Here is a 19,946-nt window from a genome sequence, read left to right on the forward strand (position 1 = left end):
TTATTTTTTAGATGACTAGCATTATAGAATTGTTTTCTTAATACTTCTTTGATTTTTAAAGTAAAAATATGTCAAGCTATTGTCTCACGATGTAAACAATGCTCTCAGAAATAGTATATTAGTTTTAGTGTGAAATAGTAAAAACACTAAATGTATCAAATTGATTATTTCAACTGTTAAATGTGTTAAAACGGATGTCCTACTAAATATGGAAAAGTTAGACCTAATTGACGGAACCATTCATAGTATCAGTAGATTCTAAGCTGCAACGAAGAACGATTACATACCTAGGGAATGAAACAATCGTCCCCACGCTATATAAAATTTAAAAAAAGGGTATTTTATTTTTGTCATGCAACTCATATCTGTCAAATTTGAGATAAAAAAATCAAGCTGAGTTTCTTTCGCCAAATATTCTCGGGACCAAACTCCAAGGTGATTATTTTTCGAACCGGTGCACGGTGGCAGATTTTTGTTAATGAATAAGTAAATGTTACACTTCTACATTGAATAAAGATTTAACTTTGTTCAGGGCGGCCATACTAAAATACAAATGATCTAAAAGGACGTTCTTACTATAATATGTATATTCCAATGGCAGGAACAGTAAAGATAAAAAATCCTGGAGTTCTTGTTGGTAGCGCTTTGCCCAAGCTCATAAGGTTACAGCAAGACTCACAGCAAGGGAGATAACATCTTGATTCTTAAGCTTATTACTATATAAAATGGTAAATAAGTAAAAATTCTCTCAATTAAAATATTTAATCAATAAACTATATATAAATATTTAATCTATATTTATTTAATTAGTGATTCGCGTCCGCGTCCGCGTCGTACATGCTTCGCACGACCCTCAGGAACTCCTCCAGGTTGGCGCCGGTCTTGGCGGAGATGCCGATGACCCGCTCGCCCCGCTTGCTCATGCGCTCGAACGCCCCCCTCCCCCCCGGCAGGTCCACCTTGTTGACGACGACGGCGCGCGGGCGGGCGGCCAGCGCGCTGCTGTAGAGCGCCAGCTCGCGCGTCAGCGTCGCGTACTGCTCCGCCGGCTGCGCGCTGCCGTCCAGCAGGAACACCAGCCCGCGGCAGCGCTCCACGTGCTGCAGGAACTGGATCCCTGCGGCGGACAGGCGGTCGCACAAAGTTATGGGGGTGCTGATACATCGCGAGGAAACTTGATGCTTCGTCACCTGGGACTCTGTTAAATGTATATTGAGAAAAGAGGTATTCCCCTTCGAGGTCCAAACTTTCTGTAACTTTTAATGGTATTTTCATTGAAAATCCCAGATGCTTTAAACCCTTAAAAAATATTCTTAACTAACATTTTGACGTTACAAATAAAAAAATACCCAAAACATTAATATCTGTTATAAGTGCAAATCTCACCCAATCCGTAATTCTTGTGCGACCCGGGAATCAAACCGGGCAAGTCAGCTATCGCCACTTGTTCGTAATCATCGTACGGCACCATCCCTACCGACATAACAATGTGATACACAGTCGTCACGTCATAGTGAGTGAAAGAGAGAAAATAGATGCCGTTATTGACCAAGATCTATAATCTGTGGTGTTAATTACTTGGTGGTAGGGCTTTGTGCAAGCCCGTCTGGGTAGGTACCACCCACTCGTCAGATATTCTACCGCCAAACAGCAGTCCACAGTATTGTTGTGTTCCGGTTTGAAGGGTGAGTGAGCCAGTGTAACTACAGACACAAGGAACGTAATATCTTAGTTCCCGAGGTTGGTGGCGCAATGGTGATGTAAGGATTGTTAATATTTCTTACAACGCCATTGTCTATGGGCGGTGGTGACCACTTACCATCAGGTGGCCCATTTGCTCGTCCGCCTACCGATATCATAAAAAAATAATAATTGTGTATTCATAAAAAAATAGTTTAAGCGAAGTTATTATTGGAACTTTAAGTTCATACGAGTAGTTAAGTGGAATAGTAAGATATATTAATGGAGAACTGTTTGGGCAAAACATTGCAGAGCTATTAGAAAATAACATGGAATATGTAAATCTAAGGTTTGTTTATCTTTACTCCTCCTTCCATTGAAATACACACAACTGTTGAATAGATCATATACATGTATGTTAATCTATAAGTTTTAACATATATATTTTATGATGTTGCTGGATGTCGCTGCAGCACATTGATATCTACACTGTTCAACTACCGTGACAACCATTTAAATATATAAATAACTATATATTATATGTATATACTTAAAACAATATGTATGTTTAGAAAGGTCGTTTATACCGATGTGTGGTCGGAGCGTGGTGAAGGGGTAAGGGGCGACGGTCGGTCTAGCACGAGTGATCGCCCGCAGAAGGGTGCTCTTCCCAGCGTTGGGGAACCCGATGAGACCGAGGTGGGCCATGGACCGCACTTCCAATGTGTACTGATAGGTCTCCCCTATCGCACCGAACTCTGCCACCATCGGAGCCTGGGATATTCCTCCAACATTAACATAACATTAACAGCCTGTAAATTTTCCACTGCTGGGCTAAGGTCTGCTCTTCCTTTGTGGAGAAGGTTTGAAGCATATTACACCCCGCTGCTTCAATGCGGGTTGGTGGATACACATGCGGCAGAATTTCCTTGAAATTAGACACATGCAGGTTTCCTCACGATGTTTTCCTTAACCGCCGAGCACGAGATGAATTATAAACACAAATTAAGCACATGAAAATTCAGTGGTGCTTGCCTGGGTTTGAACCCGCAATCATAGATTAAGATGCATGCGTTCTAACCACTGTACCATCTCGTCTCTTATCTCCTCTTTTGTTTTTGAAAATTTATAAACATGAAAAATGCAAGTCTATACATAAAGGAATGTTAACTCATCATATAAAGTATACTTATATACATCTGTGCTGAAATATATTATACTATATAAATGTGATAGTAACTCTGTCTGTCTGTCTTTTGCTTTTCACGGCCAAGCAACTGAACAGATTTAGATTAAATTTGGTATGGACATAAAAAGGAGCCTACTTTTTTAATTCACTCTTCGAGGGGGTAAAATGCAGGTACCGGTGCCGTGCATAGGTAAAGTTTTATAAATTTCGCGCAGGTTAAGCTGTAGGTTCTAAATTAGCAGTTATAGCGGCTATTATACCTATTAGCAGCTTGTAATATTATAAATGCGTAAGTAACAAAAAAAAATGGTGAGAGCGAGCTTGATCTTCAATAATTTAAAAATAAGTCCATTTGTACTTTTATTTATTTGTATTGATATAAAACATTTGACTGACGTAATATATGTATATATACCAGTAATAAAAACATACCTGTTCTGTATCTGTTAGGAAGAATTTATTCCCCCGTCCTCCAGCACCACCCCTCGCTGCCACAAACATCGTGCCTTCCTCCTCTAAATCTCCAACAACACAGCCGGTACTATCCTTGATTATAGTACCTGAAAAACAGTATGCAACATAGTGAAAGAATTTCATTTAAGCCAGTTCGATTCAAATCATTTTCAATTGTTGATTAACTATAAATAAAGTCGTTTACATCTCTTATAGAGCTAGAGTGTAAGGACTCACATATATGATATTTATATACAGCCGTATAGAATAGAAAGATACAATGATTACTTCTTGACCAATTTTGGTCACAGAATTACCACTTGATGTTAGGGTTTTGTGCAAGCTTGCTGGATAGGTACCACATACTCATCAGATATTCTACTGTCAAACAGCAATAGTTAGTGAATAGAACCAAGGGCCACTAATTAAATGTTAAAATTGTTTTCATCTTCGTTCCCAAGGTTGGTGGAGCATTGACAATGTAAGGAATGGTTAATATTCTTTACAGTGTCAATAGCAATGGCAGTGGTGACCTCTTACCATCATGATGCACTCACTATCATCTAACAGTACTTGAGAGTTCTGACACATGACACTGTATGTGCACATCGAGGTATGAGATTGCAAAAACTAATAAATTATTTTGATTGCTACTAAGAAATCTTCCATGTCAGGATTTGAACTGATCACCTGGATCTGCCATACAACCTAGCTACTGGACATAGGCACATGTATAAACATACCTAGTGGCACTTGTACAACAATGTGCTGAGCATTTTTTCCATTGCAGTCCTTTCGTGTGCCTTTGTCGCCGTGTTTTGCTTGAATCACTGAATTGCAATGATTTAAACTCTTTTTTGAGTGCGTAGCCTGGAAATTCACTAGTTACATTAGTTTCATTCAGAATACATTAGTTTCAAATACATATAATCTTGGTTCCTGGTGGTAAGTTTTGTGCAAGTTCATCTTGTGTAGGGCTAGGGGGTTGTTGAGGTGATTTTTAAGCATATAATAAATTTAATTTTGTTTAATTCTTCAAAGGAGTAACTACGTTTCTTGGCAGTTCATCTAGGTTGAGTTTTTTTTAATTCTACACTATAACATGACGATTCAAAAGTGCTTGTATGAGCGTACTTGAATAAAGAATATTTTTATTTTGATTCAAAACCCTAGAATGTTAAGCTCATCAGCTCTAAATAAATAAATGAAAACCAAACGATACCTGAAAAATAACGTGCCCGCCATGTCCTCCGTCGCCTCCATCTGGCCCGGCGTGTTCCTTGCACCAAGCGCTGAGGAATGACACACATCCATCACCCCCATTCCCTCCAACAGTTCGAACTCTACAAGAATCTACATAATATTGTGGGTTATTACGAGTAGATTTTGATTTAAGGCTACGCAAAGCTTTAGGCACGTTATCATTCGATAGGTTACGAGTTATTTGTGAAAATGCTAATTTAGGGCCGCGATATAATATGGCAAGCCTCATATTTGGATATACATTTATAAATTTAGGTTATACTGTATTGTTTTTCTATAATTTCTATTTGACATTCATAGATTGAAAGATTTTAGGTTGACATTGACACTGACGTATAACATTTTAATATATTGTTCGGAAACTACATTCGAATAATCTACAATATTGTCAACTACATATTTTTTGTCCCATTTGCTGTCGAAATATTTGGCCCATGGAGTAGTGGTGCAAAAAGCTTCATCAAAAGTATAACACCTCGCCTTATTGCCTCCTCTGTAGACTGGGGTTAGTTTTTAGCCGAGGATCGGAATTGCGATTCAACGGGGAAATGCTGCTAGCATTCTTGCCACCATTCCACGCGGTCAAGATTTATACAGTAACTATTTTTAATTCAAATTTGTATACATTTAAGCACTTAATGTTATTAATTCTTATGATAATAAGTTTATTTATACGTAAAAGTTATTAAAGTCTAATTACTTCCAATAAATTTGATTTTGTGAATATATGGTACTATTTTTATTTAAATGTACTTGTTATATTGTATAAACATTCGTACACACCGTTTACCTACATACCTTTTTTGATAATAAAGGATAAGAATAGACTATTAATAAGTATTAATAATTATAAATACTTCCATCCTTTTTCACTCAGTACTAAACAATTTTTTTTATCAATTCCAACCGCTAGCCTAAAACGATTCATGATTGATGATCTTAGACACACGTGTGATATCCTTTTACTGTCTGCATTCTGATAGTATTACTAAATGATTTGTATGAATAGACTATACTGTAAAAACTACTCTTGAGACAATTTTATTCACCAAATAAAGTCATAGACAACCACTAACAATGTATTATTAATATACAAAATGTTTTTTTTTTTATATTTGAAATAAAACTAGGTAGGTTATTAATATCTATTATATTTAAATGAAACACAACATCAAATAAAATAATATATTATTAGTCTATAAGCACATTAAGTCAGTTCGTTGGAAGTCTGCGGCGGGACGGGCACGTTGATGGTCCAGTCCACTGTCATACGGCTGCGGCCACACTAGATAAATCAAAAACACATTGTATCGTACTGTATTCGAACTCAGCGTCTTTTCTCAACGATGATTCAACGTAGGCGGATTGGAAAATTGACATCTGATGTTAAGTCACCTCTGCATTGATTAATTATTCCTCATATCAATGCGGTATCAACTAAGATGTTATATCCCTTGTTCCTGTAGTTACACTGACTCACTCACATTTCAAACCGGAACACAATAATACTAATGCTGTTTCGTGGAATTAGAATATGGGAAGTATGGAACCCAGGCTTGAACCAAGCGTCGTTGGGCATTAAAAACGGGGCCAACGGAATTAAAAAAAAAAATTATAGCCTACATACATCTACGGACGATTTCTATTGGTCTATAAATAGTGTTAAAGTATTCAGGTAATTGACGCACCAAGAAAAAAAAACATGATATATATTCTTATCGATCAAAAGTGAAAATTATCGAACTTTAAAATAACAATCAACAATAGCATTAATTACTTTAAACTAATAAAAAAAAAAACAAATAAAATGTCCAATGTTCTATGACTCAGCAATAATATGTCCGAAGCACTCAAAACTTCGCCTCTTTGACAGATGACAGATGATCGCGCGCGCTTTTTTTTTTTAATGTATAACTCGACAAGGTTTTCATGTATTAGTATTTACGTACGTAACGGAACTCCCGAATGATTGGATCGTTTGCTATTAAATGTTCTGAGTAAATTTGAGTTGTTTCCTGAATGATTTAGATTGGACCTGGCAGGTGGCGCTAGGATCAAGAAACATATATAATTATTATTTCACATGGGAATAGTCGGGACAGGCAGCTAGTATGCATGTGTAGTTAAACACGATAAAAGATATCACCATTGGTGACCACGAGCTGAACAGAACTCACCTTAGGCTTCAAGTGCACGAGTTTGTTGTGGTTGTAGAGCGCGGCCTCGTAGCCGAAGGCGGCCGGGCACTTGTCGCAGCGGAACGGACGCTCGCCTGTGTGTGTGCGCAGGTGCCCCTCCAGGCTCTTCTTGGTCTGTGCATATAAATTATACGCATATAAGATTTAGATTTTAATCCACCATCAAACAAGATGAGTTATAATTGCACATTAACACATGAAACTCGAGTGATTGTCTGTATGTCAGTTAAGATTAACTGAGCAATCTCATCGAGATACGTCTAATTCTCGTGATTGAACGTGGTGTGGTGTCTGTTGGCGTGTGGTGTATACTCACGGTATAAGTCTTCCCGCAGACGTCACACACGTGATTGCGCGTGAGGCGCGCGTTGCGGTGCAACATTCGCATATGTGTCCGCAGCACAGGACGCGACGAGCAGCTCTGACGGACATGTGGCGATATTAACATATATCTCAGAATGATGTCCAAATAATTCGAAATGCAAGTATTGAACCTCTTAGTGAAACCACCATTAGTTATTCGGTATTACAATACTTAACGGGAAAAAACACAGAAATAATAGCAAGTTTCAGTTTATATGTAGTATCTATGATAGCAAGCGAGCGTAACGCAACCCTTGCGTCGGCGCGGTTTAGACTAGTGTCTCGGTATTTTTTTTTTTACATTAGATAAAAGATGGCGGCACCTACGGGCGGACGCAGGGGCGCGGGGTATAGTACGAAGAGGAAAGAGGGGTAATACGCGGCTTGGGGTACACATAGACATGTTACAATCTCTTATTTTACGACCCCCCCTCATCCCCCAGTGTACTCACGAAGTGACAGCCGGCAACGGAGCAGGTGATGGGGGTGACCTTCAGATGCACGGCGAGCTTGTGCTCCTCCAGGCGAGTCGCCTTCACGAACTTCTTGTCACACAACTGACAAGCGTATCTACAACACAGAACACAGACAAACACACGATTATAATAAGACTTGATGGTAAAACTCTGCAAGCCCCCTGTTGGTACCACCCACTCACCATGTTTTACCACCAAATAGGAATACTTAACGTCGTTTTCACCCGGTTTGCTTAAGCAAAGCGAACTAAAGACACAAGGTCTCCATTTCCACGACCACGCGCTAACTTTGGGAATTAAGATGTTAGTCATAAAAAGCCTGTCTATAGCAATGTAAACATGGCTTGTATCACGAAGAGTGCTAACATCTGTGGGAAATGGTGACCACTTAGTATCAGGTCTGTCTTCCTACCTATCTCAAAAAAAAAAAATCATTCAGCGGAATACTTCTTATAGTATTTTTACAAAACTCTGGAGTAAATGTTATTAAGTCCATACCCAAAAAGACTGGCAACATTATTTAAGTAACCATAGTATGTTGTTAGATGTGGTAAACGTGTGATTTTGGAAACTGTCCTGGATTAATATATCTTTATCTATACATATAATAAAATTGGAGTGTCTGTTTGTAATATTAAAATAACCCATTTTTACTACTAATGTTATACCAAAATAACATTTTTTACAATTTTTGTCTGTCTGTCTGTTTGTTCCGGCTAATCTCTGGAACGGCTGAACCGATTTCGACGGGACTTTCACTGGCCGATAGCGGATGTAATAAGGAGTAACTTAGGCTATTTTTATTTTAGAATTATATATAGAATAAAAATAAAATCACGCTACAATATCCGAATAACTTAAAATCAAACGCGCAAGAAGTCGCGGGCACAGCTAGTTTATAATAAAACACAATTTCACTTAACTACTTATATCTACTTTAATATTACTTTCAAAAGTGAACCCAAATTAATATTCAATGTCAAAGTAATTTATCTATCTTTACCCCTCCTGCCATTGGAATGTACTTAAGTACAGAAACATTTATATTATTTAACATTCTAGAACAGAATTGATACGTATTTAAGCTTTTCTAGATAATCTACCACTACGGTGGTGAAATAAGGGTTGAAAGTTTTTATGGGAGTCAGTCATTTTTAAATTTAAAAACATATAAAAAAGAAGTTATTAAAATCTGTGGCTGAATAACTAGAGCGTAGAACTCGACTCGACTGAAAAAAAAAGTTTGAAAGCATACGAGGGAAGAAGATGGAATTATAGATAGAGTGAGAGGGAGAATTCTTACGTACTTCAGTTTCGCCGGGTCGATGTGCTTGAGATTGTACTTCAAGTGTTGGTTGTACGACATGCGGTTCTTGAAGTTCATGTCGCACTGAAACAAAACGAAACAACAGTTATTGAAAGGCAAGGCCCAGTTTATTTTCAGTAAATTTGTATGTGTTAATAATTCAGTGGCTTGATTCTAATAGTACATCAGATATTATACTGCCATACACCATATACTCTACTGAGACACAGTGAGTAGGTCTCACCCAACGTGGGTGACACCAATATGGGTTATGTAGCGAGTGTCTCATGTACCAGGAGATCATGAATAGTGAGTGAGAAGGTCAAACCAAACGTGGGTGACACCAACCTTGGTTATGTATCGAGTGTCTCATGTACCAGGAGATCATGCAGTAAGTGAGAAAGTCTCACCAAACGTGGGTGACACCAACCTTGGTTATGTAGCGAGTGTCGCATGTACCAGGAGATCATGCAGTAAGTGAGAAAGTCTCACCGAACGTGGGTGACACCAACCTTGGTTATGTAGCGAGTGTCGCATGTACCAGGAGATCATGCAGTAAGTGAGAAAGTCTCACCGAACGTGGGTGACACCAACCTTGGTTATGTAGCGAGTGTCGCATGTACCAGGAGATCATGCAGTAAGTGAGAAAGTCTCACCGAACGTGGGTGACGCCAACCTTGGTTATGTAGCGAGTGTCGCATGTACCAGGAGATCATGCAGTAAGTGAGAAAGTCTCACCGAACGTGGGTGACGCCAACCTTGGTTATGTAGCGAGTGTCTCATGTACCAGGAGATCATGCAGTAAGTGAGAAAGTCTCACCGAACGTGGGTGACACCAACCTTGGTTATGTAGCGAGTGTCGCATGTACCAGGAGATCATGCAGTAAGTGAGAAAGTCTCACCGAACGTGGGTGACGCCAACCTTGGTTATGTAGCGAGTGTCTCATGTACCAGGAGATCATGCAGTAAGTGAGAAAGTCTCACCGAACGTGGGTGACGCCAACCTTGGTTATGTAGCGAGTGTCTCATGTACCAGGAGATCATGCAGTAAGTGAGAAAGTCTCACCGAACGTGGGTGACACCAATCTTGGTTATGTAGCGAGTGTCTCATGTACCAGGAGATCATGCAGTAAGTGAGAAAGTCTCACCGAACGTGGGTGACACCAACCTTGGTTATGTAGCGAGTGTCTCATGTACCAAGAGATCATGCAGTAAGTGAGAAAGTCTCACCGAACGTGGGTGACACCAATCTTGGTTATGGAGTGCCTTGTGTACCAGGAGATCGTGAATAGTACTGAAGAAGGGGTCACCAAACATAACGAATGTATTCACCTGATGACAGTACAGGTGCGCGGACTCGTCATGCGTCACGAGATGAATCTCCATCGCCTTCTTGAAGAGGAACTTCTTTCCACACCGAGGACACTCGTATTCCTTCTCACCTTTGTGAATGCTGAAAAAAAAATGTTTATATATTCATATATTCCTATATAAATAATTACTTTAAGGATTATACCATAACACAAATTCGTTAAACAGCAATACTTTAATATTGTTGTGTTGGTGTTGCAAGGAATGGTTATCATTTCTTACAAAGTCCTTGTCTATGGGCGGTGGTGACTACACACCACGAGGTGGCCGAATAAATTAACCTAAATATTAAAAATAAAAATAATGTAGTCTCTATAATGAGACTACAGGTGGTGAGCGGCCCGTGCCACAGTCCTACCATCAACAGACCGAGATGGGTATCACATAAGTAATACTCACAACAGGTGCGTCCTCAAGGACGTCCGGTCGCGGAACGTCTTCCCGCACAGCTCGCACTTCTGTCGTTCCGAGTGATTCTTAATGTGATTGCGTAATTTTCCTAGAGATCTGTCGAGAGATCGATATATTAAACAAGATATTTACACTGGCAGACGTACTATTGTATGGTATAGTATAGTAGAGTGTACTTTGGTATAGTTGTGTCTAGTGTGGTATAGTCCACTGTGGCACAGTTGTGTCTAGTGTAATGTAGTGCACTGTGGCACAGTTGTGTCTAGTGTAGAGTAATGCACTGTGGCATAGCTGTGTATAGTGCAGGACGCCGACTCACGTTTCGACCCGGCCGCACACGGAGCAGGTGTGCGTGGGCGTCTCCCCGCCGTGCTCGCGCGCCACGTGGTCGGCGCACACCGCCGCGCGCGACCAGTCGCAGCCGCACCACGAGCAGCGCCACCTGTGCACACACTCGGTCACGGGGAGTAACAGCGCTTAGTCGGCTGGGCGCGGAAACAGACAGGGGTCAGAGTGCACACACGCAGCCAGCTATGCGCGCGCACACAAACTGGTCACAGAGCGCACACACACAGCCAGCTGTACACGCGCACAAAGACCGGTCACAGGGTGCACACACGGAGCCAGCTGTACACGCGCGCCCGCGCCGGCCTCCCGGTGCACGCACGCAGCCGGCTGAGCGCGCGCACGCGAACTGGTCACGGAGTGCACGCCCACAGCCAGCTGTGCGCGGCCGTGCGCCGGACTCACCGCACGCGGTGGCGGCGGCGGTGCGCGGCCAGCGCGTGCTTGTCGCGGCACCGCACGCGGCACACGGAGCACTCGGCGCTGCCGGACGACTGCCGACATGGAACAACGACAATTGTTTATTTATTCTCAGAACGTAGGCGTGGGCTGGCGAGCAGGAGTAGGCGGGTACTTCCCTTGCCGAGCAGCGGGACGTTCTCTCGCCCCGCCTTATATATACACGGCTGTTGTGGGACGCACCGGATCGTGTTTCTTCATGTGGTCCTCCAGCTTGCAGCGATGGTTGAACCCGAGCGCACAGTCGTAGCAGCGGTACTCGTGACGGGTGAACGACTCGCTCTGCAATGCGCGCTGACGTTCCGCTTCCACCTGCGGGACGATATTACTTTAGTGAGTACGGTGCACGGATCAATATACTATAATTGCACTAAATCTAAATGCTATTTAAAATTACCGACGTGACAGTTTCGAAAACGAGAAGAACTTCTTGCTGTTTACAGAAAACCGCTTCCCCTAAGGATCTCGACCATGGCTGTTCATGGTCACTAAAAACTTTTCTGCCCTAGCAACCATCGATTCTACGTAGGATGTGATCCCCCTCCACTGGCAATGTAGTTTAGTAATATTTTTCGCCCTATAATTAACACAGCCATAACCGAGGGAATAGCAGGCTTGCCGGGAACCTGGTCGTCGTTTTTCGTCTCTCCCTGGATTTGCCATAAAGATCACGCTTGGCAATCCAGTTGGCGAACGCAGTGATCTGTTCTTAGCGCTCCCTTCTCTCGCAGATATACCCTGGAGCCAACCTCACGGATTAAGATAGAGTGTTAACATTCGTCATATTTTAGTACATGAACATATTATTTGGCATTCTGCAATAGTATATATTTTATCTAAATTGAAATAAGATACCGAATTTTTCTAGCAGCTAGCTTAAAATACTTCAAAACTCCTAGGCTAGCTGCAAGATCGAAAATCAGCGTACGCACAAAGTCTACGTTGAGAATGAGTACCATGACCTAAATCGTTCAGTAAAACATCAAAATAATTAGTTACTACTAGTAACCCCCCCATTAGTCAAAAGTAATTATTTGATATGAGCTTTAAACTAACAGATGACAGCTCACCTCCTCCCAAGTCAGCACCACCATTTCGAGCTGGTCGCTGCTGACGTTCAACTGCTGCAACTTCTTGCTGACCCGCGCATTCCGCACCACGCCGGGGGAAGTCTCGCGTTTCGGATCCTTTGTTGGGTTTAATTTATCTGCAGCCAAAATAAACGGAGGAGCTGCAACCTTGTCAAAGTATCGAAAACGACAGTTCTCGAGCAAAAGGAACCTTAACAAAGTTTTGGTAAAGAATTATCGGACTCTTCCAACTTAAGCCCTTGACCAAACCCATCTGGTTAGGTACCGCCCACTCTTCATGTGTTCTACCGCCAAACAGCAAAACTTAGTGTCGTCAAATTCAATATAAAGCGTGAGTGAGCCAGTAAGTACACTGGCACCAGGGTACTGAGAATTTTTCGACGGAAAAACCCAATAAATTTTAATCGGCGGTTTGTACCAAGAACCTCAGGATCTGTGCTCTTTTATCCAGCCCGTAGACCAACGAAGAAGTCAAAAGCAGTCGTTTATGAGCCGAGATGGCCCAGTAGTTAGAACACATGCATCTTAACCGATGATTTCGGTTTCAAACCCAGGCAAGCACCACTGAATTTTCATGAGCTAAATTGGTGTTTATAATTCATCTCGTGCTCGGCGGTTAAGGAAAACATCGTGATTGTGATGTAATTCTGCCACATGTGTATTCCACCAAACCGCACTGGAGCAGCGTGGTAGAATACTTCAAACCTTCTCCTCAAAGGGAGAGGAGGTCTTAGCCAAGCAGTGGAAAGTTTACAGGCTGCTAATGGATTGGGTGTACCTTAGGTGGGTCGATCAAACTGAAATCAATATCAAAGGCTCACCGTTATCCACGAACTTCCTCATTTCCTTATTCTTCTCCTCTTTGACGATCTGCAGCGGCTCGTCGTCCGAATCATTAAACTTCTCGTTTCCACTGTATTTCATATTTCTCGACTTGTGCGACGAATCGTGTTCAATTGGATCGAATTTAAGATCGATCTGAAATTCAATTTATGTATTCATATTGTAAATTTACGTCTTCCGAGGGTGGCGGTTACAATTAAAGCCGTATATCAACTGTCAAACGGTTTAATTTTTAAATAACTCCACAGTAATTACACAATCAAATCATTTTTTTGTTTCGAATACTATAACAGAACGACAATATCGCGACAGTACGTGACATTGACGTCAGCGAATTAGCCAATGAGAGGGTCCCTTTACTTTGGGAGCTCGTTTCGTGGAATCTATTTAAGATACCCGACAAGACTCTATGCGGTTAGCCACATTTACTTTAAAGGAGGCATTTTGAAAAAAGAATTTATCTTTAAATAAATGGCCACTAGTAGTACTAGATCATCAGTACATTATATAAAACAAAGTCGCTTACCGCTGTCTGTCCCTGTGTATGCTTAGATCTTTAAAATTACACAACGGATTTTGATGCGGTTTTTTTAATAGATAGATCGATTCAAGAGGAAGGTTTATATGTATAATACATGCACAATATAGCAGAGAAACACGGATAATTTTAGAGGTTTTTAAGGTGATGTCGTAAATAAACACATTTTTTGCTGCTGGCAACAGCTGGGTACAGTACTGTACACCTTAAAAAGGTTTTTTAAAAAAAAATCGAAATAGTATATGTCTACCTCTTAGGGATAACCCACAATAACTATTTTTTAACCTTTACTTTTTACGAGAAATAATTGGCTTATTTTCGAAGCGATTTGAAGCGATACAACATTAATCTTTATCAAATTAAGTACTTTAAATACATTGTGCATTTAATATAGATCAATATGTATAATATGCCCTTCACAGCATGTAATTTAAACGAATATTTTCGGATTTTAAAGATATTACATATTTAAAACACAGGAACATAGCGGTTTGTATTGTCTAACGACTGAAAAACTGTGAACGTTGTAAGACATTCTGTAGTATATTTAGTGGCAGCATTGCAAACGCGCGAAGCCGGGGCGGGTCGCTAGTTTTAAAGATAAAATTGAATTGAAGATTGAATTAAGCTATACATTATATCCTACATAGAGATCAACAAATACCAACTCCACGCTTTTTTATTACGAATATAATCTTGTATTGAGTAATATGTCATATTTATCAATGTTTTTTGAAAAGAGCTTTAAAATTCAATTTAAATCATATAATTTCACAATTATTGTCAAACGTTTACAGTGAAAATCGTACACGGAGCGAACATCAGACTGAAAAACTTACCATCAAAGCGCCTTCCTTGTCGTCGTCGTCGTCGTCATTGACGTAACCGACTTCCTCGGTCACGTTGCTGTGATAATCATTACAGTCGTCTTCGATCTTCACGAAGGTCAGGGATGGTGTTTCTGGACTACGAGCGCAGTTCGTATTGTATATAATTTCATTGGTACACACACTCGTCGAGAGACTGGAGAGCGACGTTATTGTTGAATGATGGAGCTTAAATTAAAATTGTATCGATTAGGTAACCATTCGGTGGTAGGGCGTCGTGCCAGCCCGTCTGGGTAGGTACCACCCACTCATCAGATATTCTACCGCCAAACAGCAGTACTCAGTATTGTTGTTTTCCGGTTTGAAGGGTGAGGGAGCCAGTGTAACTACAGGCACAAGGGACATAACATCTTAGTTCCCAAGGTTGGTGTCGCATTGGTGATGTAAGGAATGGTTAATATTTCTTACAGCGCCTTTGTCTATGGGCGGTAGTGACCACTTACCATCAGGTGACCCATTTGCTCGTCCGCCTACCGATATCATAAAAGAAAAACATTTGGTTGTAGGTACAAAACACTCATTAAATATTATACCGCCAAACAGTAAAACTTACGGTTAGAGACATTTATATTCTTAAAAGATTTATATTTAAATCACTCACAGAGAAAATTACAAAATGAATTGAATAGGCGTACATAATACGATGAACATTACAATAACCTACTAATACAAGTACAGTGGAAAAAACGTACGAATATTTTGTGATGTAAAGTAAGGTAGTTTATTAAAAAACTCAGCGAGAAGTTCTACTTCTTCGAAGTAGTTAAACATAGTTTTTAATTGCATGCAAAAAAAACATAATAATCTACTTATCAGTACAATGTATAAAACAAAGTCGCTTACCGCTGTCTGTCCCTGTGTATGCTCAGATCTTTAAAATTACACAACGGATTTTGATGCGGTTTTTTTTAATACATAGATTGATTCAAGAGGAAGATTTATATGTACAATACATGCACAATATAGTAGAGAAACACTGATAATTTTAGAGACATCCTGTAGTATATTTAGTATCAGCATTGCACCCGTGCGAAGCCGGGGCGGGTCGCTAGTTAATAATAAAATAAACGTGTGAAGTTGTCTACTTCGAGCGACTTGACACTTGATAGTCGGTTTAACGAGCAACTTCACCGTGTAGTTTTCACGTCACCCTGATCCCTGATCATAATTTATTCATAACAAGTATAATTTCAATAAAATAGACACATGAGTATGTGTAATTACTTACGAGCAATATTTCTGAATCTCATACACCTGCCCTTATCCAAATTTTACTTCTGGTCGGCGCGGCATATCTTCTCCTTCCATACTTCTCTGTCAGACGTCATCTCACAAGTAACATTCTTTCTAACCGTATCGTCTTTCACGCAATCCATCCAACGTTTCTTTGGTTTATTTCTGAATCTATAGATTAATAAAATTTATTTAAACTTCACACTCACCATGTAACTGACGAGGATGTCATGCGCGTTTCTGATTTGAGTCTTGAACCTCTTAAACTTCTTCAAGAGTGCCCTACACTCCCAGCACAGCTCCAATTGATTTTTGCTATAATTCTGAAAATCAATCATTTTCAAAATCATCTGTTCTTTGAAAATATTCATTTAAATTACACGCTGTAAAGGGCCATATTGATCTATATTAAATGCACAATGTATTTAAGGATACTTACTATATAAGCCATTATTTCTCATAAAAAGTAAAGGATAAAAAATGGTTATTGTGAGTTATCTCGGAGAGATAGACATATACCATTAGGGACTTTTTGTAGACCTTTTTAAGGTGTACAATACTGTAGAACATTATTTTGTTCTGTCTCGTAGGATTCAGCCAGCATTTGCAATGTAAGCGCAAAAGATTTGTTTATTGATGACATCACTTAAGAAACCTCTAAAATGATTAGTGATTCTCTGCTATATTGTGCATGTATTATACATATAAACCTTCCTCTTGTATCAAGCTATCTATTATCTATCTATTAATGAAACCGCATTAAAATCTGTTTCGTAATTTTATTTTGTTACGCATTTTCTTCTTAAATACTCAATCATTCATCAGAAAAAAACGGTCACCTTACCAAGCTCAGGGGGGAAACTAATTTAGCATTATAAACTTTGTGGTCATCTTGAGTATTAAGTACTAAATATTAGAAAACGTAATTAGTGCATTGAGTTTTGTTGGCTTACTTATATTTATATGTAAATTACAAATATTTTAACTTTAAATATAAACATCAGACCAAAAGTTATAAGTAGCCTTAATCAGTTACCGCAGGACTTATAAAATTGTTTTTATAAGTAGCCTTAACTATCAATAATTGCATAAAAATTTTAAATAAATGTGTACAGAACCAGACATACTATTTATGCCTGTGTTATATGTGCATGGAATATACTCAAAAAGTGGTAAAAAATTTGATCATCACAAATAATATATAGATTTAGTAGCAATTATTATTATTATTGAATGATTTAAACTACAAGCTTTTTACATTTGGATAGATGTATGATTAGAAATATTACAAACTGTTTAATGAATTGGACAAAGCAGTTCAATTAATTATTTTACTATAAATAAGCTATTAATATATTCGAATTACTTTTATTTCAGTAAGGAATTAAAGGAATTAATTTCTGAACGATTAATAAATGCATTTACTAAACTTGACGTAAATAATTTGATGACATTAAAATCCAATTAATGAGTACAAGTTATAATCTGAATAATACATTTTATTAGCCTAAATTATCATTAAAATACTCTCGCTATTGCCTTATATTATCAACAGCGATATTTTGACCGAGTTAGAATCACTAGAAGCATAACATGTTAAATTCATACAATCTTTTTTCTTTATTTTGAGCTAAGAAAACAATTTTGTCGTACTTTCTTCGTTTTACGATGCTGTATAGTAAAATATTATATTTACAAATGAATTTCGATATTATAGTTTAAGTTAAAAAAAAACTTTAATTTACTTACAATATTGATAAAACTGTAAAATAATTTTCTGTCGCTCTCATCCACAGTCTTCAAGTTTCTATTTTTGCTTAAGCAACCTTCACAGACGTTGAAATTCATTATAAATATATATACTTATTTCTATTGTTTTAGTTAAATAATATTTCAAATATCACTTAATTTTTTTTGTTTATTTTCAATTGCATCAATAAAATTTTATGACAGGTGAAAATTCAATCCTTTCAAAGTTGCCATAATTTCAAATGTCAACATTGCAATTTGCATTATGGTTGTATAATAAAATACTTTTCATAAAGCGAACTCCACATATTTGCTTAAATTGCAGGATGAATACAAGACTATCCACTATGCTCGACAACTATGGAATATGGATACTATATGACCACTAACTTCATCTTTTTTCTTTTTTTTATCTCTGTCTGTGTTTATCTGTGGCATCTTAAAGTCAGAGTTCAGATATGAATATATAAAAAAAGTAAGTGCACTTATTTACGTGTGTAAGAGTACTTGCATGCAAATTATTAATTACAATAATATGTAGCCAATATGCCTTATAAAGTGTTTTTTTAATGAGTAAGTGAGATGGAAATATATTGTGTAAAGTTGAGTGGCTACACAGACCCGCTTAATTGGCGGCTCAGTAACTAACTTCGTCGTGCAAAGTTCTTGTGCGAGCGCATTATAAAAAAAATACTCCTATGTTTTTTTCATGACGTGCCTAAAGAGGTTTGACTTAAATGATATAAATAAATCTCTTAATTTGGTATATCATCGTTTTCTATCTCCATTAAAAAATTAAAATTAAAATTTGTAAGCATTTTACAGTACGTTCAAGTAGTACAGGAAGACTGTTTATAATTAAATAATTACGTGTCTAGACTGAAATTTACATCTACCATTTAGTTATCAATTAAGGGGTTGACAAGGGGTCAGGCAGTATCAATTAATTATGACTATTGAGTATCTTCATTTCAAATAAACAAAAAAATATTTCGCGGTCTTTGTTAATTCACCAAAAAAAAGGTAATAAATTCATAGCTCCACATTTGACTCACTCTTAAATATAAAAAAAGAAACAAAAACATTAACTTTTGACACATTGTCAATTAAATAAATTATCTGTTTGCAAGAGACAGATAATTATGTAAAAAATTAGAATTTTTATTTATTTTATTCTTATGTAACACTTTACTGTTTTAATTAATTTTAACTAAAATAGATCTTCGTTTACAAAGGCGCAAATGATTCCAGGAGTAAGAGAGAGAAGAGACAAAAAATTTAAAAAAAAGACGTTTATAAATGTATTTTTTTATTAATCGCTTTTACATGCTTAAAAACGAATTAAATAAAATGACAGTCAATACGATTATAAATAAATAAATCGATTCACACTAGTAATTACTAGTTACAAAAATAATTTAATAATAAATTACCGAAAGAATACCCAGAAAATATTCTTAAAACTAAGATTATTGGTATAAATATATTTAAAATTAATACATTTAAAACGCGTCCGTAGTTTCGAAAGATTTATAATTAAACAGATCGATAAAACGGGGACGAGTTTTAAATTGTCGACAGATGGCGCTGTTTAATAATAACTTAATGAAATAATTTAAATAAGAGCCTCTATTAATTATTTTAAATGGCCCCAGTGAGCTCATCTATGTTAATAATATACATATTAACTTTAAACAATATTATATTGACATGAATTTCTAACTGAAAAGAAAAAAATATCAATTGTAAGGCAAGACTGTTAAGTTTATAGTAACAGTAAATAACAATGAGTGCATTTCTTTTGTGGCGTAATTTGCATGAAAATAATATTACCGACATTTATCAAACAGTCGTAAGAGTAACATTATTATTTACAATTAAGTTAATTCAACTAGCAACATTACTTTTGACATTTAAAAGATTCATGCTAAACTTTGAATATAATTCGAAAAACGGCGGAATTTCTTTTTTTATTAATCTGTCCCTTATTGAATTAAATGCATTTTTTCACATATTTATCAGCCACATCGAAAGAATGATTCGGATGAAATCGGACGCAAACAATCAAAATCGACAAAAAAACGACTTGGC

At 38.0% G+C, this 19,946-nt stretch overlaps 2 protein-coding genes across 2 annotated transcripts; both read right to left on the reverse strand.

Annotated features, from left to right (window-relative positions):
- Positions 1-806: 806 nt before the first annotated feature.
- On the reverse strand, positions 807-4,887 carry LOC113402774 (mitochondrial ribosome-associated GTPase 2). The gene is made up of 6 exons (XM_026643087.2): positions 4,545-4,887; positions 4,066-4,192; positions 3,302-3,429; positions 2,268-2,454; positions 1,387-1,473; positions 807-1,117 (listed from the first exon to the last, which is right to left on the reverse strand). The coding sequence occupies exons 1-6, from the start codon at positions 4,812-4,814 to the stop codon at positions 807-809; spliced, it is 1,110 nt and encodes a 369-aa protein (XP_026498872.2). The 5' UTR covers positions 4,815-4,887.
- An 869-nt stretch (positions 4,888-5,756) lies between these two features.
- Positions 5,757-18,080, reverse strand: LOC113402769 (zinc finger protein 57-like). The gene is made up of 15 exons (XM_026643081.2): positions 17,856-18,080; positions 16,316-16,429; positions 14,826-15,041; positions 13,427-13,583; positions 12,585-12,721; positions 11,698-11,826; positions 11,461-11,549; positions 11,030-11,152; positions 10,699-10,806; positions 10,261-10,381; positions 8,930-9,012; positions 7,599-7,716; positions 7,100-7,204; positions 6,763-6,897; positions 5,757-5,870 (listed from the first exon to the last, which is right to left on the reverse strand). Exons 1-15 carry the CDS (start codon positions 17,952-17,954, stop codon positions 5,793-5,795), a joined length of 1,812 nt encoding a protein of 603 aa, XP_026498866.2. The 5' UTR covers positions 17,955-18,080; the 3' UTR covers positions 5,757-5,792.
- Between the last annotated feature and the right edge of the window lie 1,866 nt (positions 18,081-19,946).

The sequence above is a fragment of the Vanessa tameamea genome, chromosome 31, assembly GCF_037043105.1.
Source record: "Vanessa tameamea isolate UH-Manoa-2023 chromosome 31, ilVanTame1 primary haplotype, whole genome shotgun sequence".
Taxonomy (NCBI): Eukaryota; Metazoa; Arthropoda; class Insecta; order Lepidoptera; family Nymphalidae; genus Vanessa; species Vanessa tameamea.